Source organism: Macaca nemestrina, chromosome 3 (assembly GCF_043159975.1).
Source record: "Macaca nemestrina isolate mMacNem1 chromosome 3, mMacNem.hap1, whole genome shotgun sequence".
Taxonomy (NCBI): domain Eukaryota; kingdom Metazoa; phylum Chordata; class Mammalia; order Primates; family Cercopithecidae; genus Macaca; species Macaca nemestrina.
Genome location: NC_092127.1, coordinates 155,896,830 through 155,922,863, shown reverse-complemented (window position 1 = coordinate 155,922,863; position 26,034 = coordinate 155,896,830). Strand labels below are relative to the sequence as shown.

General features: G+C 39.5%; 1 protein-coding gene across 25 annotated transcripts in view; it reads left to right on the top strand.

The window, feature by feature from the left end:
- Window positions 1–26,034, top strand: part of LOC105487715 (LIM and calponin homology domains 1) — a 344,201-nt gene that overhangs the window by 163,299 nt on the left and 154,868 nt on the right. For 24 of the 25 annotated variants that reach the window (XM_011751280.2, XM_024794726.2, XM_024794725.2 and 21 more), the window contains one exon: window positions 2,948–3,017. Coding sequence is in view for 7 of the 25 variants with exons in the window: in XM_024794726.2 (XP_024650494.2) it covers window positions 2,948–3,017 (70 nt within the window). In the remaining 18 variants the exon portion in view is untranslated. Of the gene's footprint in view, window positions 1–2,947; window positions 3,018–16,623; window positions 16,821–26,034 lie in introns of those variants that run through there. The other variant, XM_024794721.2, reaches the window with a different exon arrangement.

The window sequence follows — 26,034 nt, the reverse complement described above, 5'->3', positions numbered from 1 at the left end:
GCATGTCATCAATAAGTATTTACTGAAAATATTTATATTTTAGCTTATATAGGATGGCATAGTGGTTTTTAATAAAATTACAAGTGAATATCCTTGACTCTTACTCAAAAAATCTCTTACACAAAAGATGTCCTTGGTTTAACACAAAATACAAGATAAGCAGGTGTTGAACATTTCAACAATGTGAATTCAATGTTATCTTTTGTTGTTGTGTATTATAAACAGAGCACAGGATTGGAGCAATGTTTACCAGAAAAAAAATACAGCTGTCTCAGTCTTGAAAGTGAACATTATGGCTTTTTATTTTTTAATTTACAGTAAAACAATGTGAGAGAGATCATATTTTCTGCTTCTTTTAAGTAAGGCCTATTGTTATAGGTCAGTTGATTGATTGATTGATTTTTTTCCAATCTTCCCTTTATGTGATAGGGAAGGTTCTGCTATGTAAGTGTAGTTTTTACAAAGGATGAATACCACGAAATATTAAAAACAGCTTAAAAATCTAAATATATGTAAAAGAGGAGTTTTGGGGCCAATATTAATATAGTTCTTAGATATAAAGGACAAAAAGCATACTTCTTTAAAAGATAATTTTTAAATAATGAATTTTGGGGTAGGACATTTTGTTATTTTTTCTACTTTGCCTAATTAACAACAAGGCTCAGATCTTAGTCTGTCTGGTAGCAATGGTATTTCATCTTATTAGGAAAATCTAAAACTATTAGAGTGTTTAATCTGCCAGCTCTGTAGTCATTAGTGGTCCACAGCTATTGAAAAGGGCTTAGCTCCATATGTATGGATAAGGAGTCTCCAAGGTAAATTGTTCAACCTCCAAAATACATTGTTAAGTGAAAAGCAAGGTGTAGGACAGTGTATACTATATGCTACACATATATATATTTAAATTCTATATATTTTTTTAAATAAATTCTCCTCTAGAAAGTCTTTCAGGTTGCCTTCAGAGAGTAGGCTGGAGTCCTGTGGTACAAAGGTGACAGTAAGATATTTTACTGTATATCCTTTTGATGTTTTTGAATTGTCAACAACTGTACACAAATATTATCTTAAAATTCAGTTTAAAATTACACTGTTAAAAACTAGTAAGGAAAGTAATGTATCTGAGAAAAGCAAAAGTAGTGAGTAAAAGAATTTTGTACATTTAAAAATGTGACTTTGGAGATATCTATCTGTGTATTTTAAACCAGGAGATTTGGGATATTTACACCACCTGATAGAAAGCACTGATCTAAGAAATTTGGGTTCTGGGCCCGAGTGTGTTACTAATCAGCTCTGGGGAAGTCACTCAGACTTCAATTCAGACTTCACCAGGCTTCAGTTTTCTGAACTATAAAATGAGAAGAGTGAACAAATTGCCTTCCAACTGGTGACACCAATAATTCAAAAATAAGTTCTAAAGAAGCATTTTTAAAAGGTTAAATTTATAGTTAAAAAATAAGTGCATTCATGAAAAGAGCAGCCAGCTTGGCTCTCCGTGGGCAAAACAGCACTTGTGCACTGTGAGTACTGCCTCTTGGTGGCAGCATGTTGGAATTGCCATGAAAATTACTGAGAGCAGCCAATTAATCTTGCATGCAAAAATGGAATATCCTGTCACAATCACTGTATGGACATTTCTCAACATATATAGTGGTATCAAAGTCAAAGATAGTTTAAATTCAAGACTATTAAATCATTTGAAAAATTTTTGTTACTGATCTGTAGAATTCTGGCAAGCATAGGTTCTTTATAATTTGTTATAACCTTGGATTGCATGAATTTTAACAGAGGTCAGCAAACTTTTTCCATAAAGCACCAAATAGTGAAGATTGTATGCTTTGTGGCCCCTCAGGTCTCCATTGTAACTACTCAACTCTGCAGTTGTAGCACAAAAGTAGCCATAGACAATATGTAAATGAATGAGGATGGTTATATTCCTGTTCCAGTAAGACTTTATTTATAAGTACAGGTGTTGGACCAGATTTGGCCCAGGGATTGTAGTTTGTTGACCTCTCAATTATAATACACTCCTACCCTAAGTTTCTCTTTGCACAGTATTCTAAGTTACCTAATTGCCTGATTCCCGAATGTGGAAATAATATTCTACATTCTCCAGCCCCTTACCTTCAATCACTTATTTATGAATAACCTACTTTGCAAATGCTACACTTTACCCAATTACCCCGATGTTAACCACATTTTAGTTTTATAAGTTGCTCTCCTTGTTTCTGTTCACTCTGGATTTTTATGTCCTGAAAACAAGCAATGATAGTTGTTTCTCTTGCATTCCCTTGCTTGTGTAACCATTGTTATATAATTTCAATCTTTAGCTGAAAATCTTTTGCTCAAATATCTTTTGTACCTAGGGACTCTTGGTCAACCTTGTTTAAAATCTTCAGAATATGATTGGCTAACCTCTTATTAAACATATTCTTCCCTTTTTAAAGTGAAGCTCAACCACTTTGAAAAAGCCACTATCCTCAAAGAGCAAGTAGGGTCTGACTTAGAATTTGTCTTGGCAAATCATTTGTAAAGATAGATACTGGTCTTTGAATTTAGTGCATCCCTGGAGAGACCCCTGTCTTAGCCAGGAAAATTGGCAACAAGCTTTACCTGAGTTGTAATACCTGGCTCCAGTTCCAGATAATTCCCTCACAACCTCAATCCAGCTCTCCCCCTTGTCCTTTTCCTTGAAGCCCTCTTCAGTCTCTACCCTTTCTCCTCTCTCAACATTTCTAAATTCTAAAACTTCACCTGCCATGGACCAACTTGATATTGGCAAAGCTCTTCACTTATATGCATGAAAGCTGATAGATTATTGAGATTTACTACATGCTTTGAATTCACTGCTTTTCCTATCCAGCAATTTAGCTCTAGCCCTGGATAAAGGTGATTTGTGTGATCCATCTTGCTTTATGTCTCACTTGACATTCTGCCTTTTTCATGACAGGTTGCTGAATGCTATAAAGCCAGGACTTGTTAAAAAGATCAATAGATTGCCTACCCCCATTGCAGGACTGGTGAGTATGTGGAATTGAGATTTATTTTCCAATATTCCTTTGCTCTAACCTAGGGGTCATGACAGTACCATTTATTACAGTTCTCTCCCACAATATATATTCCACTTGAATGAGAACGCATTGAATCCATTAAACGAAGAGGTCACTTAAAATGAAAGATTGCAGTCATGCCTAAATGGCATGTTAATCTTTGTTGGTGTTTTTTCCATGAGTGATAAGGACCTTCATTCTCAAAGAGCTAAATTTGTTTTGGGGTGAGAGGCTGATAATTAGGTTGACCCTTGGGGGAGGAATGTGATTTTAATTACATTTTCTCATTTCAGTTCATCACTGCGTTCCACTAGAATGGAGGGTAGGGGAGGTAGAGAGAAAGAGAATTTTAAGAGAAAACAATAGTGTCATAATAAATTGCTGTTTTCAATATTATAATCTACTTGGGTTTAAATACCACAATTGTAGATCAACTATTCTGAAGACATACTGGGACACTAAGGTGGTCTGACATCATCTGGAAAACCGTTTAAACAGAATCCTTGCCCTTCTGAACTTATCCACATAAAATCTAAAACTTACATGTTCATATGTGGTTAGAAGCAGAATATTTTTTTCATGCATTGATATGTCTTGTACTTCTTGGCAACTAATTTTAATTGCTTCATCGATGTTGCCTTTGTGTAGAAAAAGGAAAGAAGTAAAAAGATCAGGAAGACAATCAAATTTCAGTTTCGGAAGGAATTGGCATATATGTGCGTGCGCGTGCACACGCACGCACACACAGAGAGAGAGCTGAGGAAGTATATAGCTTGGTAATGACTCACTGATTGTTTCCATTGTGATCGCCTTCTGCGCATGTGGTTTTGCAGAAAGCAATGAGAAGAATGTCAAGAATTTAAGCAGGATCCTACATAGACCTTACTGATTGTTGTTAAAAAGCTTCTTAGCCATATCACGATGACTAATTGAAATTAGATGTGACAAAAAACCAATTGTGTTTGAGAACTGTGAGGGGTCCTTGGAGGAAGGTACATGGTTTCAGCAGATTGAATGAAATAGATGTTTTCTTGAAGAACTGCCATTTCTGCGGATGCATTTTATTCCCCATATTGGTTGGTAGTGAACTGGTGATTAGTCGTTAAAAATCCTTCTAATTTTGTTCTTCAGAATCAGGTAACCAAGTAAGTTAATATCGAGATAGATACATATATTTGGAAGGAATATATTTGAATAGTTCCATATAATAAATAATATATGAGTATTATATATTAATGTATACATATATCAATTATTTTTAAACATTTAGTAAATTCACCTCTTCTAAATGTTAAAGCCAAGGTCTTAATGATCCTGATGAATATCTGTCCCTAAGCCTATGGCAACTTTTTGGACCTTGGAGCTCTGGGGTTTAATGTTATAGAAGCAAAATTTGCAACATAAAACTAAGGAAGGCCCCAGGAAGATCCAGATGAGGAGAAACAAGTCGCTCCCAGTTCAGTAGCTAAAGAGAAAAGGGTTTCGAAACCTCAATTTAAAATGGAAATCATAAATAATTTTAGTAAAATTAACTCTTAGAGGCACATGCATTTGTCTTTATATTATTTCCTATCACGGATCAAATGTTGTTTCTCACATATTGCCTCTGTCTTGGAGCATTCGGGCAACTTGATACAAGAAGGCAAGGTGACCTCATCTTCTTTCCTTCTATTTATGTTCTTGACTAGTATTCCTCTACTTTCTTTTTTCATTTGGATTTCCTTTTCACTTTGTCCTTGCTATCGCCTTTTTTTTTTTTTTTGCCTTTTTTCAGTGAACACCTCCCCTACTTACCTTCACCCTGTATCAGTTATATTTTATTTACTAATTTATTATCTTTAGTCCAAAAAAATACTTTCTTAAGTCACCTACTACCCATTCACTAGTGACTCCTGAATCTACAAATCTGGTCAAACTCTTTTTCTTTGCTTCATTTGCCTTCAGATCAACATTTCCACAAAAAGCAGAGCACTAGTTGTGGCCCTGGTGGGAAACAGATTGCCACCCTACAACCCCCTGTTATGTTCATGTACTTCCAGGGTTCTCATGTCGTGCCTGTGCCTCCCTTTCTACACTCATGTTCTTGTCTGTGTCCATGACTTCAGCTCTCCATGATATGGACCCAAAGCAGCATTTCTCATCAAGTACTCTCTCCTAAACTCCAGACCTGGTGTTCTATCTATTGGACAGTTCCATCTGGATTTCCTACAAGCACCTCAAACTTAACATATTCAAATGAGACTTGAATGACCAGTCCCGTGCACCTATTTCCCAGTGTCAGTGAAGGCATCATAGACATGCAGTCGCACCAGTTCAGCTATCAAAGAATTTTCCCATCTGTCTACTTGTCTGTATTTCCTTGGCCACTGCCCCAGAGCAGGCCATCCTCATCTCTTGCCTGGACTATAATAGTTGACTCACAGTTCCGCAAACACTCTTCACTCCCATGAATGATGCCTTTTCTTATGATATATGTTATTCATTGAATGTTTTCCCCCTGCTCTTTTTGACAAAATTATATTTGTCTATCAAGATCTCACACAGACTAACACATCTTTTAAGTTAAAAAATAAAAAATTAAATAAAACTAAAGATCTAACACAAAACAGACTCCTTTGTGAAACCTTTAATATTTATAGTCCATTATGGTCTTTTATTATAGAATACAGAGAGCATCCCCTGGTATAGGAGAAAATGAGTTAATACTTGAGAGACAGAAAAGTCAGCTCTGTTTTGAAATATATTTTGGAAAGTAAGATTTTAAATAACTATGGTTAACAGTTTGAAATTAAAGGCCTGTAAATGGTTTCGTATTCATGTTAAGACACTATGTCTTTAAGTAGTTGGCCATGATCTAACTTACCGATATCTATAATGGGTCCAAATGATGTTAGATGTCCTGGCGATGCACTAAGAAATCACAACAGTTCTCAGGAAACAATCTGACAAATCTACATTCAGGGACATACTGCAAAACAGCTGGCCTGTCCTCTTCACCACTGTCAGCATCATTAAAAATACTGCCCCATCCCCAAAAGGCTGGACAACTGTTGTAGATTAAAGATGACTAAAGAAATATGACAGCCTCATGCAGTGCATGATCCTTAATTGGGAAAAAGCAACTATAATAGACATTACTGAGACAATTGGGGAAATTTAAGTATAAATTGAGTATTAGATAATAGTATTCTCTCAGTGTTATATTTCCTGTATGTGATAGTTGTCTTTGTGTATAGAGGAGAATACTTTTGATCTTAGACAGCAAATATATATGCTGTATTCTGAGATGAAATGTCGTGGTGTATACAACCAATCCTGAATATGTTTAGCAAAAAATTCTGGGTACATAATATATAATTTCATATACACAGAGATAAGAAGGAAGGAAGGAAAGAAAGGAAGGGAGGGAGGAAGGAAGGGAAGAAGGGTGGAAATGTGGCAAAATACTGTCTCTAGATAAAGGGCGTATGGGGTCATGGTACTATTCTTGCAACCTTTTGGTAGGTTTGAAGTTTTTCCATATAAAAAGTTGAGGATTAAAATACATTAATTCTGTTATTTTCAGGTGAGACATAGGGAACCTCAAGTAATGGATTTGAAGATGGCAGAGATCATCTTGTTAGTAGAGATGCAGCCTTTGTGTGAGGGCATTTTTCAAACAATATTTTCTTCTTCCTAATATTCATGACAGTCAGGAAAGGGCAGGTAGAAAAATCCCTGAAATGCTTCTGAATACATCAGGTTGGATTTTTAACTTTGTCAGGGGTTGACAGGCCACTGACCATCTATTGATCAAGAAGTCTGTAGTAGCAGGGGCCATAGAGATCTGAGAAATGTGGCCAGAGGGTTTCTATGCCTGGAACCCATGCCCGTGTGTCTTAATGGGCTAGCGTTGAGAAGCCAGTCCATTAAGGTGGCCCAGCTGCTTCACTTGAAGATAAATAGAAAAGTGTGTTTTCACATAGCAATCTCAAATTATAAACATATGTAGATTTACAAAGGCATGAATAGGTGTATTTTAGCCCCTGAGTTAAGCTGTGGTTACAAAGAATTCAGGGGTGAAGGTGTTAAAACAAAGTAGTTGAAAATCATTTCCTGGCAAGAATGCAAAGACCCTGGATCTGGGTCTGCATTTCTTCTGTAACGATTGCTGACATATGAAGCCGTGTGGTGACTGCCTGCAGATGCTTGCATTCTCTTTTAGGTGTTAGTGATACTGTTTGCTGCTGCCAGAGAGAAAGTCCTCAAATTTAGGTCTTGGCATACCAAAGTTTTTAAAAAATGCTGCACTTCAGTCTGCTAGCTTGTCAGTTTTGTACAATCGAGCCACATCTTGAAACTCAATTTAGTGGTCATTAGAGATCATGCTAAATGTTGTTTCATCCCAGGAGCTTTGGGTTTTGTGCAAAAGCCGTGAATGTATGAAATCTTTGCTTATGATTGGAGTTTGGGGATTAAGCTTTTTCTTGCACAGATTTGAATTGTGACAGCCATTGTGTGTGCACATATGCACATGTGAAGTATAATTGGAAATAGATGATATTTGTGGATTCTGCCCCTGAGTGCTGAACCTTCTTAGAGTTGTCATAAAATACTGTTTGATTTTTCCATGGGTCTATGAGGATAAAAGTGATCTGAGGAAAAGACAATTTTACTTCTTAGATGTATCTTAGAAGGGCATCTTAGATGTGTTTGTTTTACAGATGAGGACATGTGGGTCCATAAAGGGAAGTTATTTGCCCCACGTTAGACAAACAGTAAAAGATGAGATGGATCCCGAGCCCTGGCCACCCCTCTCCTTGCTTATTACATATCCAGTGTTCCCAGCTGAAGATGGGACACATTTTAATGACAGATTATTCCACCTTTTTTGAAAAAGAGAGGAAGGCAAAAACTCACTTTTTAAGTTCATCTTTTTTTTTTTCTTTCTGTTGGCCAATACCTACAAATTATCTTTCTGAGCTCACGTATCACTTCTTAGCCTGATGAATGATGGAAATTTGACACTAGCTGAAGGTCAGAAGGATAAGCAGGAATGTGAGTGGTCAGATGATCCTACCATTCAGTACCCTGACCCACTCAGAAACGCATTTTGGGGCAAAGGATGTACTTTTCTCTAATCAAAGATAAGATTTCAAATATGGTTAGAGCTTCCTGCCATGGATAGAAATGTAAGTTTCCATACGTTCTTTAGACTTTAGAAAGCTTTCCAAAGTTATCTGCTTTATTTTATGAAACTGACATCAGAACAGTTGCTATTTTGTTGAGTGAGATCAGAGTAGGGGAAGTGATGAAAGAGCTGTAGAGATTTCCACATTATGAGAAGAATAAAAATATTGTTTTGGACAAAACTAGACATACAAGACTGTTAACCTGAGTAGCACGAGTGAAAAGCCTTTATGCAGCCTTCATCTTTTTAGGAAGATAACAATGCAATAAATTGGGGTCCTCGGTGCTTTGGATGTCTAACTGTCAAGAAAGGTTTTCCTGCAAATCCTACCTAAGAATTAGCTCTGGTGTGCCTCAACTCATCCTGATCAATGTCTTCTCTTTTCGTTTATATTCTTACAACTTCCTTTAGAAGTTCTAGAACTTTTACCTTCCCTCCAATAAGATATATAGATTACCTTAGAAAAAACTGCTTAAAGTTCTGTTCTCTGGGCTCTGTCTCTCCTCCAGTTAAAACTGTTGTTTTTCAGCCAGGCATGGTGGCTCATGCCTGTAATCCCTTTGGCACTTTGGGAGGCCAAGGCATGCAGATCACCTGAGGTCAGGAGTTCGAGATTAGCCTGGCCAACATGGTGAAACCCCGTCTCTACTAAAAATACAAAAATTAGCCAGACATGGTGGTGTGCGCCTGTAATCCCAGCTACTCAGGAGGCTGAGGCAGGAGAATTGTTTGAACCCAGGAAGTGAGCCGAGATTGTGCCATTGCACTCCAGCCGGGGTTACAAGAGTGCAACTCTGTCTCAAAAAAAAAAAAAAAAAAAAAAAAGCCTTTTTGTCTGGCCAGGAGGAAGGCAAGGCAGGCAAGAGGGAGGTTAGAGGTGAAAGTTACCACAGTGATAACCATCACGTATCACATTCCTACTCCGCCCCAGGTGTAGTGCTAGATCATCCTTCCTAATCTTTACAACACACCTGCGATGTCATTATTGCTGTACCTTTAAAGTTCAAAGAAATGTCACCAGCTTTCCAACTAATAAGAGGCAGACTTGGTACTTGAACCTGGGTTTGCCTAGCTCTGTGTCTGTGCCTTTTCCATTGTGTTACACTCTCTCCATTAGACCTTAGGCTATAGAATTGAATCTCAACACTTTCAGGAAATTTGTTTGGAGACAGTGACCTCTAAGGAGACCTAAGTTGTTAGAAAACAGACTCTCATTTAAAATGTACTAACTCAACCAAATTCAGGAAGTGGCCTTTATGAAAAAGGCACTGCTCCATGTAATATTTCTACCATGGCCACTATCAAATCAGGCTTCACATGGCCACACCTAACAAGTGATCATAGGAAAGCCTTAGAATTCTTTAATGGAATCTTTAAAAAATATGTCAGAGTGATTTCATTCATAATATGCAACAGAATTTCCTAAAGTGCTCTCCTCTCTCTCTTTCTCTCCTACATTCATTCTCTGTCTCTTTCACACACACACACACACACACACACACACACACACACACACACCCCTCTTATACTTGCCAACCCTCCAAAACCTCAAATCTTTGAGTGACCTCAAATCTTTGAGCCTCACACTGTGCTAGTTCTTGCCTTCCTTGCTTCTTACCCTTTTGTCTGCTATGACTAACGGTTAGCCCTTTCCAGTGCAAATCAATCCAGCTAGACTGGGCTCCTTTTGCCCCCGATTCTGATTCTGGACAACAAAGACTCAGAGACAGGAAGACAGAATTCTCATTCATGGGTAGGGGAGAAGGAAGGGCTTCGAATAAAAACTCTCATGTGTTTTTCCTGCTACCCTGTGTTCTCTGTAGTAGTAGCATGGTATGACCTGGACTCTCTAGGGGTCGTCCTCCCCTTCCTTAGGGGAACAGGTAAAAACTGGTAGCTGAGTGATGTTCTGTGTGAAGGAGGCATATTTCACTGAGGGAAATGAATAGACATTGTGAAGTTTCTCAGCCAAAATGGAATTTAATGACACACTTTCCTTTATCCTCATCCCTGGCACAGTATGAGAAACCTCGGTTGTGTTCCCACACCACACACAGAGGGAATGCTCAATTTGCTGCTCTCAAGTTTGATGCCAACGCCAAGCCAACATAGGAGTGGTGGTTAGCATTTTAGTAGGTTTAGCCATGAAAGACTACACACTGCAGGGAAAATCAGCAAAACACATGAGGTCTTTGGTGCATTCCACCTGCGTTCAATTGAAAGGTGGAATATGAACTTGTGGAATCTAAGTTTATTTACCGCCTCCCAGGTTGATAGAGCTTGTATGCTGCTGGTTGAAACAGCCTTCACAGTTAGCTTGTAAAAAAAGTACAGGTCATCTTGTGTCCCTCATCTCATAATTTTATATGGCTCCCTACTGAATGTGGAATAAAATCCCAACACCTCAGAAACGTATTTAAGGCTCTTCCTGAGTGAAGGTAACATTTGAGTAACATTCGAAAGTAACATTTATCTCTCACTTTGTACATCACGCTTGGAAACCAGGGCAACAGATGATTCATGACCTAAACCAAAAGGCTTGACCACATGGTGAATACAGTGATAAAACTGTGTCAGATGGCGAGAGCAATTCTCCACTGTAGGTTGGACCGGGTGAAGGGGAGTTCTGATGCCCACTGGTGTAGGCTGGCTTTTGGTTGTTACTGATGTGCTTGGATCAGACCAACAAGTTAGTCCCCTTGCACATCTTTTGTGGGTATTTGGGAAGACTTAATAAGAATTTTTTGTCCCTCCACTCATCTTGTGGTTTTCTTATTTGGTGAGGGTTTTAGTTATCAATTGCTGTATAACAAATTACCCCAGAACTTAGTGGCTTAAAACAATAACATTTATTATCTCATAGTTCTATGGGTCAGGAATATGAGCAAGGCTTAGCTGGGTCTGTGGTTCAGGGTCCCTTACAAGGCTGCATTCAGGGTGTTGGTCAGTGTCATTTCCAGGCCAGAGTGGGGAGCTTAGAACTTCCGCTTCTAAGCTCACTCGTGGATATTGGCAGGATTCAGTTCCTCACAGGCTGTTGGCCAAAGCCATCCTTGGTTACTTGCCATGTGGGTCTTTCTATAGAACAGCTTAAGGGTTGCAGCTTGCATCATCGGAGTGAGCAAGCAGGAAAGGCCAGAGAAAGAAAGAGAGAGGGAGGGAGGGAAACAACAATCGAGATGGAAGTCACAGTCCTTTATAACCTAATCTCTGAAGTGATGTTTTATCAATTCTGCCTTATTCTATTAATTAAAAGCAAGTCACTAGGTCCAGCCCACACCCAAGGGGAGGAGGTTCCACAAGGGTCTGAATGCCAGGAGGAAGGGATCTCTGGGAGCTCTTTAGAAGTTTCTTGTCACAGTGAATGAAATGGTTGTATCCATCTATTGAGCAGCCAGGGCATGGATCTCTCATTCTCCTGAACATGGGCTCCTTGTGCTTATAGGACTTTAAAGATAACACGGTTTTCCTTGGACAGCCTTTCTTGCATGAAATCCAAGGTCTTTTTTCTAATTTTCTTCTGCACATATACACCAAATAGAGATGATGTGTTCTCTCTCATGCCTTCCAAGTAAAAATCCACTTCAAGACATAATTCCTGCCTTTTAGGAGACTACTTTCTAGAAGGCAAATGTAGAAGAGAGGTCAAATGTAAGGTAGACTGTGAAATGTTGATGAAGCATAACATGCAAGAAATACCAAGGAAGAAATTTTGATTTGTGATTAAGAACTTTGGAAGAGGTGGGATTTGAACAGGGCATCTACAAATAGTGAAGATCATGGAGTTAGAGGAAGAAAAACTAGCTTCAGGGCATGGAATGAGAAAGGCTCTGAGTCAGAAGAACCTGGGTCTTATCTGGAAATGGCTATCATTTGCATTATTTGCACTGGGTCCAGTGGCTGCAGCTGGACACAGAATCCCTGAGAAAAATCCATGCTTGGAAACTGGACCAGGAATAGTAAGCTGAGACCAGAAATGCCATCTGGGGGTGTTTGGACTCATTTTTTGTGCAGTAAGAGCCACTGAAAACAAGGGAATCTTGTGTTCCAGATAACTGAGGTGGCCGTGTAGAAAGCTGATTATGGTAAGATACCAGCAATAAAAGTCAAGTAGGAGATAAGTAGTCCGAATGAGAGAGGATGAACACTTAAACCTTAGTAGAAGCAGTGGGATTAGAGATGAGGAGACAGGATTTGCTTTTCACTAAATGTAATATGCCATCAATGATGAGACACACTATTTTTAAAAATTATAGCTCATTTTAAAAAGCTGCTAATTCAATGATGACACAATGCTAAGCCACTAGCAATGAAAAATGCATCTTTATTTCAGAGGTTAAAAAAAGTGTACATCTTAGAACTGATGAAATACAACAGATAATCTTAGGAAGATGACATTTGCATTTTGGACTTGAGCAATGTGGAGGATTCTGATGCCATTAATAGGAATCATGGGAACATGGGAATGAGAAATGGGTTCCAAAAGAAAAGATGCATTCTCTTTTGGATATATTGAGTTGGCTATCTCTAAAAGATATTCATGTGCAGATGTCTGGCAGACTATTAGAAATGCTGGTTTGGAACTCAGGGAAAAAGTTACAAAAAAATTGGACTAGGTTAATGAATGGATTATTTTGAAGTTAAATCCTTATGCTTAAGTGTAAATGAAGACTTTTTTTTTCTATAACCACAAGCTATGAAGTTCCCCTCCCCCTTCAAATTATAGTATTGTCTTTGGAGTGTTTGATCCACATTGGCAGGGATTGGGAGAAGGGAGTGAAAAAAAGGAGTTTGAGACTACAGGAAAAGTCATTAGCAATTGCACTTAGAATTGAAAATCATGACAGAAAGACCAGTGCAGTGGCTCTTGCCTATAATCCCAGAATTTTGGGAGGCTAAGGCAGGTGACTGCTTGAGCCCAGGGGTTCAAGACCAGCCTGGCAACATGGCGAAATCTTGTCTTTACTAAAAATACAAAAAATTAGCCAGGCATGGTTATGCATTCCTGTAGTTCCAGCTACTTAGGAGGCTGAGGTAGGAGAATCACCTGGGCCTGGGAAGTCAAGGCTGCGAGCCATAAATGTGCCACTGGACTCCAGCCTGGGTGATGGGAGTGAGACCCTGTCACAAAAAATAAAAAAGAAAGATTTTCATATAATTGACAATTCATTGAGATATCATGTCCACCCCATCTTGTACCCTGCAGCCTCTCTTATACTAACCCTGATATTTCATTCTTAGTACTAGATGAGTGTATTAGTTTGCTCTGATGGCCATAACAAAGTATCACAGATTGGGTGGCTTAAATAATAGAAATGTATTTTGTCAATTCTGGAGGTTAGAAGTCTGAGATCAAGGTGTGAGCAGAGTGGGTTTGTTCTAAGGCCTGTCTCCTTGGCTCGCAGATGGTTGCCTTCTCCCTGCATCTGCACATGGTCTTTCCCCTGTATGTATCTGTGTCCGTATTTTGCCTTTTTATAAGGACACTGTCATATTGGATTAGGGCCCCCTCAGATGACCTCATATAACTTAACTACCTCCTTATAGTCGCTACAGTCACATTCTGCGTTAGAAAGGGTTAGGAGTTCAAGATATGAATTGGGGGAGGGAGGAGGAGACAATTTAGCCCATAACAGTGGGTTAGCCAGCTAAGCCCTTAAATTCTTATTCACATGTGTTTTGAATGCCTAGACTTGCTAGCTGAAGTCTAATATCCTCTTTCTGCACCACAAACTATTTTTCCAAATTTGTTTCCATAATTATTCTGTGTCTCTGCCGAGGTGGAAGGTTATATATAGCAGTGCTGTAAAGCTTTTTTCCCCCCTTCATTTTTTTTCCCTTTCCTGTTCCCGAAAAAAAAAAAATGCCATTCTTTGAAGAAAGAAACCACTTGTTCTCCCTTATCTTTCGTTGAGCAGCGTTTAGCAGAATTTGTGACATTACATCAGTTCCTCACTTTTTTCCCTTAGGAATAGACCTTCAATTACAAACTGTGAGCAAAAAATATATAATAGCAGGAAACACATATTTCAGCCGAAGTCTGACTTCTTTTTTTCCATAGTTATAACTTACCTAGAGGATAACTTTCTGCGGAACTAATTCTTAGCATGTATTCCAAACCCAAGTTTATAGGGATTTTATTGTTTGACAACAGGAAAAAAATACCACCAAATATATGAAAGTATCATTTGAAAGAGGAGACCATGCTAGGCTGAAACAGCACTTCTCTTAAAACGTGCCTTCCTCTGGATTGTTTTTATAGGAAGTTTGCCTTGGCAAGCATTTCAAAAGAACTCACTAGTCACCTCTCTTGTAATTAGCTGGCTTTCTGCTAGAATCTTAGGTCTACCTTCATCTCAAATGGGTGCAAAAATTACTTCCTCTCTGTCACTCTGTCCACAGTATAAAATACTAGATTCCTGAGTAGCTTGATATCTAATTTTTCCTTTCTATAATTTAACTATATTCAGTTTAAGGTTTTGATTGAACTTAAACATAACATTAAAAAATGGGATGATCGATATAATGTTATAGGAGTGGTCGTTTCCCTCTTTTCCCTCAGGGTTAAAAGAATGGTACTTTTTCCTCACAAAAATCTATATCTCCAGCCATGGAAAGAATATCAGACAAACCTAAATTGAAGGATATTCTATAAAATACCCGACCAGTATTCTTCAAAACTATCAAGGCCATCAAAAGCAAGGCACGTCTGAGAAACAAGGAGAGTGCAGAAAAAGTTAAGGAGACATAATGCTTAAATATCATATGGCATTGTAGATGGGATCTTAAAACAGAAAACGCATATTAGGGAAAAACTAATGAAATCCAAATAAAGCATAGATTTACTTAATAGTAGCATACCAGTGTTTATCCATTAACTGTGATAAATGTACCATAGGAATGTAAGATGTAAGACATGACTTATACTGAAACTCTGCATATTATCTTTGTAGCTTTCTATAAATCTAAAACTATTCTAAAATAAAAAGTTAACTTAAAATAGGATGAATGACAATAAAGATAAAAGAGCATAATGCAAGGAAACTATGAAATAGGCAAGGAAATACAGAAGTTATTAATAAATATTAAATATCAGCCTACCGCTTGATGTATTCGTATCAATAAATGGCAGGATACCAGTGAGTCCATTGGCATATTAATCCAATAAACTTTTATAAATGATGAATTGGTTGTAAACATTGTGTTTTATAGCATTTGAAAATTCCAAATGGTAACTCCGCACACGATGCTTCTGCTCACATATTTCAGCATCCTGTTTTTAGAATCTGCAGAAAGAAATATTTCATGTCCTTTAGGGAGGTTTAATAAAAAGCAACAGGTGGAAAATGGATTTTGCAGTAGCATGAACAGCCATAACCATAAATACTAGTACCTCGGAATTATACCAGCAGAGGACTGTAAACACATTAATCTCCCAGCAGTGCAGAAATTCCATTCTCAGATGTCATCTCAATTTCAGGCACAAAGATTGAATGCCTCTGTTTAAATTCAAAACACTGAATGGATATGATGATCCTTTATTTTCATGGGGATTCATGGAGTGAGTTTGCCAGTTTCCTCATCTATAAGATGGGGTTGATAAATCCCATCTCAGTATTCTGGGATTAAATGAGATGATATACATAAAATACCTAATATGATAGATAGTACACAGGATGTTTTTTTTTTTTTTTTTTTTTTTGAGACGGAGTCTCGCTCTGTTGCCCAGGCTGGAATGCAGTGGCGGGATCTCAGCTCACTGCAAGCTCTGCCTCCCGGGTTCACGCCATTCTCCCGCCTCAGCCTCCGAGTAGCTGGGACTACAGGCACCTGCCACCACGCCCGGCTAGTTTTTTGTATTTTTAGTAGAAATGGGGTTTCACCATGTTAGCCAGGATGGTCTCGATCTCCTGACCTCGTGATCCACCCGCCTCAGCCTCCCAAAGTGCTGGGATTACAGGCTTGAGCCACCGTGCCCGGCCAGGATGTTTTCAATAAATGGTAATTTACTACTTATTATGCCCATGAACATTAGCAGGGCCTTGGAATCTCAGAACTAGAAGCCACTTGGAGATTTACTTTTTGAAACACTATTATTTTACAAACAAGGAAACTGAGACCAGAAAGCAGTGACTTGCCTGGAGTCAGGCAGCAACTTTGTTTCAGAGTTGGGACTTGAGTCTTTGTTCCTCAGGTCCCACTTGGGTGCTTTTTCCAGATCCAGATTTCCTGACAGTACTGCAAACCTACTGTGTGCTAGTGGCTGACACAAAGCTCTCTGCAGAATTCCAATCTTGGCATCTCTACCTCTGAAGATGCCATTCCCCTTCCTCAGAGGGAACGGGCTTCTCCGCCTCCCTCTCCAATAGGTGTGGCAATCAGCTCTCTTCCAGTTCCCTTTCACTGCATCAGCATTTCAGCCACTGCAGCCTGCTTGTGGACAGAGCAGGGTTGGCAGTGGTGACGACTGTTTTGGGAAAGGAAATGTAAGGGCATTTCGGCTGCCGTGCTGGGGCTGACTAGGAGCACACAGGAGACATGCCCCTCCCATCTCCCAGAGTGGGTCGGCTGGAGTTCATTGTGGAGTGTGAGGACAAGTGGGGGTAAGTAAAATACGTTGTATAAAAAATAGATGCTTAGGGGTATCCATGATGGAAAGAAGGAAGCTATTTAGACTTTAAAACTTGGTTTAAAAAAAAAAGTTACTTTTTATTCACTTATTAGTATGGCAAAAATAATATGAAAATTACTTTCCTGTGGATTCATCTTGTCCTTTGGTAACTGTTAGCACCTGTTGCTTTTAATTAAGCTTTTCCAACTTTAAATTCCCTAAGGAAAGCATTGTTTTTTATTTTCCGGTATGTGGTAGAAGACACATAACTCTATTAGTTTAGTCAAAATAAAAGGGATTTTTGAGAATTTTGAGAATGAAAAGCAACTTGGCTACATTTTTAAGATGTGGTCCAGCAGCACTTGGTGTCATGGGGGAGATGTGGCTGCATTCATGGGGGAGCTGCTTCACCTGAGCCCCAGCCACATTCTGCTCCTGACTCTACGGCCCCCTTTGCTTTTTAAAAACTTCCGGATCTTAAAATGAGGATGGAAAGAAGTGAGGAGGACAGTGGGGAGGCAGGGAGGAGTCTGGAGGGAAGGGCTGCGTCTCCAGCCTTGCCCACTTAGTCCTTGTCCTTCAAAGTCACTATTTACTGCAGGCCAGGAAAGGAATGGGGGTTATTTCTGGACAATTGTGTCATAAAATCCCGTCAGACCTGTCTGAATGCTAAACGCTCCATGGCACTGGTTATCCAGGGGAAGAAAATTTTCCTTAGCCAAATTTATGAGACTGGGTTGAAAACCAGGTTGAAACAGAACCTGGCGAATCCCCATGGCAAAATGATTCATCTTGTGGAGTCGGAAAATCTATTTTTATCACCTTTATTCAGCCAGCTCCTGATTTTGATTCTCTCACTGAGCTACGGCCATTTCCTTCATGGTGCTGAATAGACCAAATGTCTCAGGGGTCTGAAACTTCTCTCCCCCAACTCCTAGTGTGGCTGATTCAGCAGCCCTGGGAAAAGGGGTTTGTCCTGTACTGCACAGGGTGGGTTCTGCACAAGGTGAAGGTCAAATAAAGCTGAGAGGCTGCAAGTGTTAGCAGCAGGCCTTTGACTCAGGAATCCTGCCTGAGGGTATGTGCCACTCTGCTCTCCTGCTCTCTCTGTAAGGTGACTAGAAGGTGACTGGGCAGCCGTTAACTCCTCCAATTTTGAAGACCTTCCCAAGGGAAGAAAGGGCAAGAATAAGCCACTCTCCTTATAGCTGCCTTTGCATCTCCTCAAACTAATCATCGGGCAGAGAGGGACTTCCTGGCATCATTGTATTCATTTTCCCATTTCCATTTAGTTCTATAACTATGCATTCCAGGCTGCTACATAGTCCCAGCTGGTTCTTGCTGGAGTCCCAGCTAATGCTGGGAGGAGGGGCAATTGCTTTCTATAATGAGAAAGTTGAAAGGATAAAGATATGGAAGAAGAACTCACTCTTGAGTTTCCTTTTCTAATGGATTCAGCATGCTTACTCTCTGGGAGCTATAACAAATGGTGATTAGGAAAGCAACAGGAATGTTGACTAGATAGGAACAGTGACCATGGCTGTTGGGAGCATTCCCTGCACCTGGTATATAGTAGGCACTCAATAAATATTTGGGAAATGAATGGCCAGGATACTGTTCCTCACAGGCTTCAGTTGGCCTTCTTGACAGCTCTCCTTCAGGACGTAGTATGCAGGGCAGCTGGGAGCTGACATTCTGGAGTGAGATGGCCTGAGTTCAAATCCTGGATTGGCAGCTTCTCAGTTGTGTGCTGATCTTTGGCACGCAGCACAATCATTTGTTTCCTTGTCTGTAAAAATGGACGTAAGATAGTAACTACCTTATATGGTTTTCATGCAGAGTAAATTAATTAACATGGGTAAAGAGTATAGATATTTTTTTCTTGTCATGTGGTTCAAGATATGAAGTAGAAGAAAAGCAGGAGTAGGAAAAGAAGGAGAAAGAGGAGGAGGAACTTTGGCTATTGGGATAAATTTGGGACCCTTTGAGATTTTGGCCCTGCCTTTTAGGTGGAATAATTCCCTAAACCATGATTCAGTGATGTTTAAACCTTCTACTGTCCTATAGAGAGAATAATTTGAGAATAAAAGAATAAAATGGTCCAGACATGGTGGCTCATGCCTGTAATCCTAGCACTTTGGGAGGCTGAGGCGGGTGGATCACCTGAAGTCAGGTGTTTGAGACCAGCCTGACCAATGTGGCGAAACCCTATCTCTACTAAAAATACAAAAGTTAGCTGGGCATGGTGGTGGGCACCTGTAATCCCAGCTACTCAGGAGGCTGAGGCAGGAGAATTGCTTGAACCTGGGAGGTGGAGGTTACAGTGAGCCCATATCGCACCACTGCACTCTAACCTGAAAAGAAAAGAAAAAAAAGAATAATAAGATGGATTTCAGGGGGAAAATGATGACAAATTATTGCCACGAGTTATTGAACTCCTGCTCCTTGCCAGGTACTAACCATATTCAGTGTTGAAACAAACTGTCAGTCCTTGCCCTGATGGACGCTGCAGTTGACTCTCGAGGGCTGCTGGGCACTGTGAATTCAATGGTTCAGCGAACACAGCTGCTACATTCCTTGTTCTCTACCTTTTAAAAAGGAATGTTGAGTGGATCTAGAAGGATGAAGCTTCAAACTTAGCTCCCAACAGGGAACGAGGGGTAAGGAAGTAGGGAGAGATTTGTGTGTGTATAGAGTGGCAGACGAAGTCTAACTGTACAGCAGTATAAAGGCAGTGAAAGAAATGTAGACATGGTCATTGGATTGAACCATGAAACTGAAGGGAAATCCAAAGCAGTGATGTATCATCAACCTGCGAAATGTAAAGAAGCACATTAAGTAGTGAAAGAGTGAAAGAACCAAAGCAGTTGTTGTAATGATATAAAATAAGAGCCATAGCTTATTAGACCCTCAGAGTCCCAAAGCCCAACCTTGGGAGTATAGATTCAGGAAGGCTGGATTCCTTTGGCATCCTCTCTTTTCAGCTGTGGGTACTGCCACAGCAGGTGAGCTTGTGTTTGGTCCCTTTCAGAGCCTGGAGTCTCCCATCTCTTGGAAATACAAGGGTATGTATGAGCTACCAACTCCCATCTGGCTTAGATGGTCTGTGGAACATTCTATTTTAATTTGGTGAGTCCTTTTTTGACTCTAGAGTCTTCAGCAGTACCTGCCCTTCACACCGTTCTCTCACCTTTGCCAGATCTGCTTTTGAGTAGCAGTTTTATCCCTAGATGTCTTATAGCCCAGACCTGGTAAATCACCAATGTGAATTATAGAATGGAATCATTTTTCATCCTGCTTTCATCCCAGTGGTGGATTAATTTTTTGGATCTCTGTTTTCTGTAAGCAGTCATTTCTTCCACAGCAGCCATCTGTGAAGAAACAGAGCTTACGAAATGACTGGGGCATGTTTTACATGGCTGTGCTCTGTTCCTTCTGTTTGATTCCCATGTAAGCTTTGGCAGTGATTTCCACAAGCATTTCTGTGGGAGGTGCTGGAGAATGACTTTGGTAAACAGCCCCTTGGCTATTGTTGGCTCTTTCCCTGCAAATACCATAAAGGACACAACTTGAAAAGTCGCTGTGGTTTCTGAGCCCCTCCTTGGGCCGATCCCAGGTCTGACATCTGAAAAGCTGAACTCAGCCATGCTTGTGGTAGAGCAGCGATGTGGACTGGGTCTGTGTTTGCCTGGCTTCTTCTGGGCCACTCTGGGATGGATGGGAACTCTGACCATAGAACTTACTCCCCTCCCCTCATTACACATCCTGGGATTTTCACACTAGCCCTCAATCTGCTGGAGTCTTTTTAGATAGAATCTCATTTCATCTTCCCCGTTTCCATTTCAGGTTTTCATTCCACTAAGAATGGAGTGGCTGGTTCCATTGAGAACCAGCCTTAGGAGTTCTCAATGTATTGATTTTATTTACACTGCTAGTGTTACATTTTGTTTTTAGGAATATGGAGAAGCTTAGGGAATTTTTGGACATATGTCTTTCTTTCTTTCTTTCTTTCTTTCTTTCTTTCTTTCTTTCTTTCTTTCTTTCTTTCTTTCTTTCTTTTTCTTTTCTTTTCTTTTCTTTTCTTTTCTTTTCTTTTCTTTTTCTTTCTTTTTTCCCTAATGGCCAAAGGATTCTGCTCTCAAATTACTCCATCAGGGTAATTAAGGACTAAAAAAATTAAAATATGTGAATTTAATGGTAAAAACTTGAAGGAAAAACTACCTTCCTTATAGGAAGAAGAGAAAAATTGTTATAAATAAACTTGTTAGAAAGAGAAAACTGATTTACCAGCAACTGAACACCATTTTGTTTCTTGATTTTTTTTGCCATTAAATAGGCTATGCTATTTCCTGAAGTTGACCCATTTTCCTTGCTTCTGCCAACACTCCCTTAAGATAAGCATTTATGAAGTTTATTCCATGCTAATATTTCAATTGTTTCCAGAATCCGTCCCATCACAGCAGCTTCCATACTGCCAGGGATCTTGACGTCAGTATTTCCTGAAGTTAGAGGACGGTCTTACATGTATGTAAGTGCAGGTATCTATAGTAAGAGAGAACAACTTGCTATATAGTGCTTATATGAGTCAATGCCATTAAAGTGAAAATAAGAACTAAAAAAATTATAACATTGTCCTCACATTATTTTTAAAGCATTATCTGTTTTGATGCTGGCAAAACTGATTACCTTATATAATGGCCAAAGGAACTATTCACTTTCAAGAAATAAGCAACTAGCCTGTCTTTGTTTTCATCAGCGTGTTTTTTGGTGACTAATATGTTGATTTGATGAAAGCTAATTGCACAAACTTGCGATTTGTGGGGAAGAAAGTAACACATTGAACTATGTCTAACAAATGTGGGTGTTCATTCCATTGGTGGATCCAGCACTTTCTTCCTCAATAAAGAGTATTTGTTCCGGCCGGGCGCGGTGGCTCAAGCCTGTAATCCCAGCACTTTGGGAGGCCGAGACGGGCGGATCACGAGGTCAGGAGATCGAGACTATCCTGGCTAACACGGTGAAACCCCGTCTCTACTAAAAATACAAAAAACTAGCCGGGCGAGGTGGCGGGCGCCTGTAGTCCCAGCTACTCAGGAGGCTGAGGCAGGAGAATGGCGCAAACCCGGGAGGCGGAGCTTGCAGTGAGCTGAGATCCGGCCACTGCACTCCAGCCAGGGCTACAGAGCAAGACTCCGTCTCAAAAAAAAAAGGAGTATTTGTTCCTAAAATAACTGGATAACTGGTGTCCTTCAGGGCACAGAATGTCTAACTCAGCTAAAGGTATTTAATTTATATTATAAATGTACATATATATTTTATGAATTTTAATAGAAATGTTAATTTATATTTATACATTTAAACATAAAAACATAAAATACATGAAATATGTTTGAGTGTATTGTTAGGGACATCTTTGGGCCCCTGTGGATATACTGTTTTTTCCCTAACATAACTTACATTTAAGAAAATTGTATTTTTTCATGAAATTTACTCAAGTAAGACTGTAGGCTGAGTTTAATGTATATGACAACTTAACTTTCGGCCCATATTGCACCAAGTTAAAGCTTTCTTCTTTGTCTTTGAGCACAAGAATAAAAGCTGGCATACTATCCGATAGACTGAAATGTGTCCTCACGGTCATTTTGACTACCTTATGAGCATGATTAATTGACAACATGTTGTTACTATCTTAATTCTTTGGTCTGAGTCTCAGCTCCTGTGTCAGACCTCTGAGTCCCAAACGTAGCACCACAGTCTGGGTCTTCACATCTTGGCCAGGTTTCTGTTAAAAAAACAAAGGTGCCTCTGTGTTATACTTTTATGGAGCACATGTGGTGTGTATTTATTTTGTGATAGGTTTTTATCACTTGGTAGAAAGATGTTACTGTATCTTAAGTGAATGTTCGTTTTCACCCCGTTGCTCCACAGACCCTAGTTGTTTCTTTCCATGGGCGATGGATTTTTAGGAGAATGTTCATAAACCTGCTATGAAAATCTTTCTTCTCCAGATGTTTACTTCTATATTTTCATCTGAAATTCAACCTTTTCACCTATGGACATGCTTCCCTGCAGCAAATAACACGACAAACTCTTTGTCTTTATATTTCAGACTCCCCACCCATTCCCCCCTGCCCTGAGCCTTCTCAATTCCAAACCTATGATTATGCTGGATGCTTTACATGTTATGCTCCAGCTTGTAATGGGCCAACTGAAAGATAAACTGCTATTAAATACATCTATGACTCTTTTGAGCACAAATAGAGCTGCTGAAAGAGTTTAAAAACATAGTGACTCCTCGAAAGACTGTGAACATTCTTGAACCCTTTGAATCAAAGTGAATTTTCTTCACTCTCTGTGTGTGGGTATACACTGAAACTTATAAGAAAGAACCTCAGTAGCAAGATATTTGAAGCCTTTTGTGTTCTTAACCCTGCAAGGTTTTTCTTGGCAAGACTTGAAGAAAATGTAGCTGTCGTCTATTTTCTGCTCCTGTTGAGGGGAGCAGTTGAGTCTGGGAGGCCTCTGATGTGTTGGGGAGAAGCCTGCAGAGTAGAGAAGAACCCAGAAGCTCCAGGTGCACAGTGATTCCCTAGTTATTCCATTACCTAGTTACCTGGTTTTCTATTACCTAGCCACCTAGTTATTCCATTCCATTCAACCTCCTCTCCAAGCAAGGCTGGGTTGTTCTTCTATTTTGATCTTTTCTCGTGTGTCTCTGTTGCTGTGGAGCTGCGACATCAAAGCCTACCCCAGACCACACGTGTCTTCTGTTGCCACTACGTTTCCCTCTGGACACTGGATCAGCCCTACTGCCATTAGGATGCTTGTGCTTTCCAGGAAGCCTCAATTTATCTGTGCTGGGGCAGCTGCTGAGGACTACACAAGCTTCGCTGTCATGGGTTTAGCCTTCAGGGACTCCCCCACTTGCCTAAGTTACCTCTTGGGTCCTTGATTGAAACTCCAGTTGCCAAGTAATGAAGATACAGTATTTTGCATTGATCTCTCTTCCCTTTGCCATCTTACCTGTTTCCATTCTGAAAAGAACTGCTCTGAACTGGCAAATGCCTACAAGGGACTTCAGTGTCATAGGACAGGCTACTTTGACTCCTTTGTATAACCTCAGAGTCACTGCCAGTACAAGGGTAAAACAGATTTTGTTCATCGTACTCAAATTCAGTGTGATGTGAGCTGTTGGAATGCTAAGAAAAACTTAGAGATATTTTTAGCAAAAATGAAATATTTTGATGCCTATCGCTCACCTGAAAATTTTCCCAGATTGGCTATTTCTAGATTTTTAGCAGCTTCACAAAGGGGTATTGTGTTTGAGTCGGAAGAGAAAAATATTTTTATTTCCTGTCCTTGACGTTTAGTGGAATTGATAAAAAGCATCAAGGATCTTTGAGTTCTGGATCTCCTCCAAAAAAACACATTATGTAAGAAAGGACTTCAATGGTTTTTTCCTGTTTGTCAGTATGAGGGGAGAGTTACTGTGGAAAGTGAAGGGCAGTGATCAGCAGGATTGGAAAACAAAGAGCTTTACTAGAAAATCACAGCAAGGGTGATCAGGCAGTTACCCTATTATCTGGCTCTAAACTTAATATTGACATTGACAACCGCTTTTACATCCTCCCCCCAACATAGTTAACAGGCTCCTTACTCATTCCTGAAAAGGCACTGTAGCAACTTGAGTTGTAGGGTTGTTGGAACTACCTGATGTTTTATTAAATGGTTATTTAATCAATAAATGATTGAGTGATCATCTCATGGCTGATCAGAAAGTATTCATTAAAAAAGTCATAGGTTTAACTTTTTTAAAAGTCAAGTCAACGCAGAGCTTATGTAGTTAAGCAGTTGGAAGACAAAATATTAATATGTTCGGTTAAGGATATCCATTTCATTTCATACTTGGCAGTTAATTTTTTTTTTTTGGCCATAGTTTACATGGTCCAACTGTTAGGTTGGTTAAATTTGCCAATATGAAATATTAACAATGGGGTGAATGCTTTATGAAAACAAATTGTTTCTGCTTGGTCTACCTGTTTATTCATTCATCAAGATTTCCCAGGCTCTGTCAACTGATTTCTAAGCAGTCATTTGATGATATATTGTTATAGGAGTAAATAATATGTTATAGAAATAGAAAACTGCCTTCCATGTAGAGTAGAAAGAAGCCTTCATTGGTCTGTTTTTTTGTTGCTGTTGTTTTTTTTGAGATGGAGTCTCACTCTGTCACCCAGGCTGGAGTGCAGTGGTGTGATCTCAGCTCACTGCAACCTCCACCTCCCTGGTTCAGTCAATTCTCCTGCCTCAGCCTCCCGAGTAGCTGGGAGTACAGGCGTGTGCCACCATGCCCAGCTAATTTTTGTAATTTTAGTAGAGATGGGGTTTCACCATGTTGGCCAGGCTGGTCTCAAATTCCTGAGCTCAAGTGATCTGCCTCCCTTGGCCTCCCTTGGCCTCTCAAAGTGCTGGGATTGTAGGCATGAGCCACCGTGCCCAGCCTGTATTTTTTTAAATAAAAATAATCCTTGGATAACTGTTTGTTGTTCTGTTACACTTGTCTATCTATAGAATGAAATCAATGTGTTTTTTTTCCTCAACTTTCTTCTTTTTTATTCTTCTTTAGCCCTTTAGCCCCATCATCCCATCTCTTTGTTCCTAAGTCTTTCAAATGCTTTAACCACACTATTTTCTTACCTGATTCTCTGTTCCACTTAGCATGTTATTCCAGGCAATGAATGTGTTGCTTCCCCTGTGATAGATTATGGCACTAAAATAGTAATGAGCTTTAGTACAATAGGAGCAAAAATTACTCTCCTAGGTAAGCCCCATTCTTCCCCTAGCTCATTTCAGTGTTCCATTAGCCACAGAAATGCCAAGGATTCTACATACCTACATATATATGTATATATGGAGAGGGAGAGAGACAAGCAAGAGAGAGAAAAAGAGAGAGAGGTTGAGACCGAGATTGAGACAGAGAGAGCTATTTCCCTATCAGTTCTTTATTACTGGAAGGGTCAAAGATTTGCAAATGGAGATTTTTCTTTACATCTTCTTCTTCCTATTATCCTTTTTTGTAAACAATGTTTATTTTATTTTTAATTGACAAGTAATAATTATATATATTTCTGGGGTACAAGGTGATAAGGTGCTCTTATAATGTCTATACAGTGTGGAATGATCAAATCAGGCTAATTAACATGTCT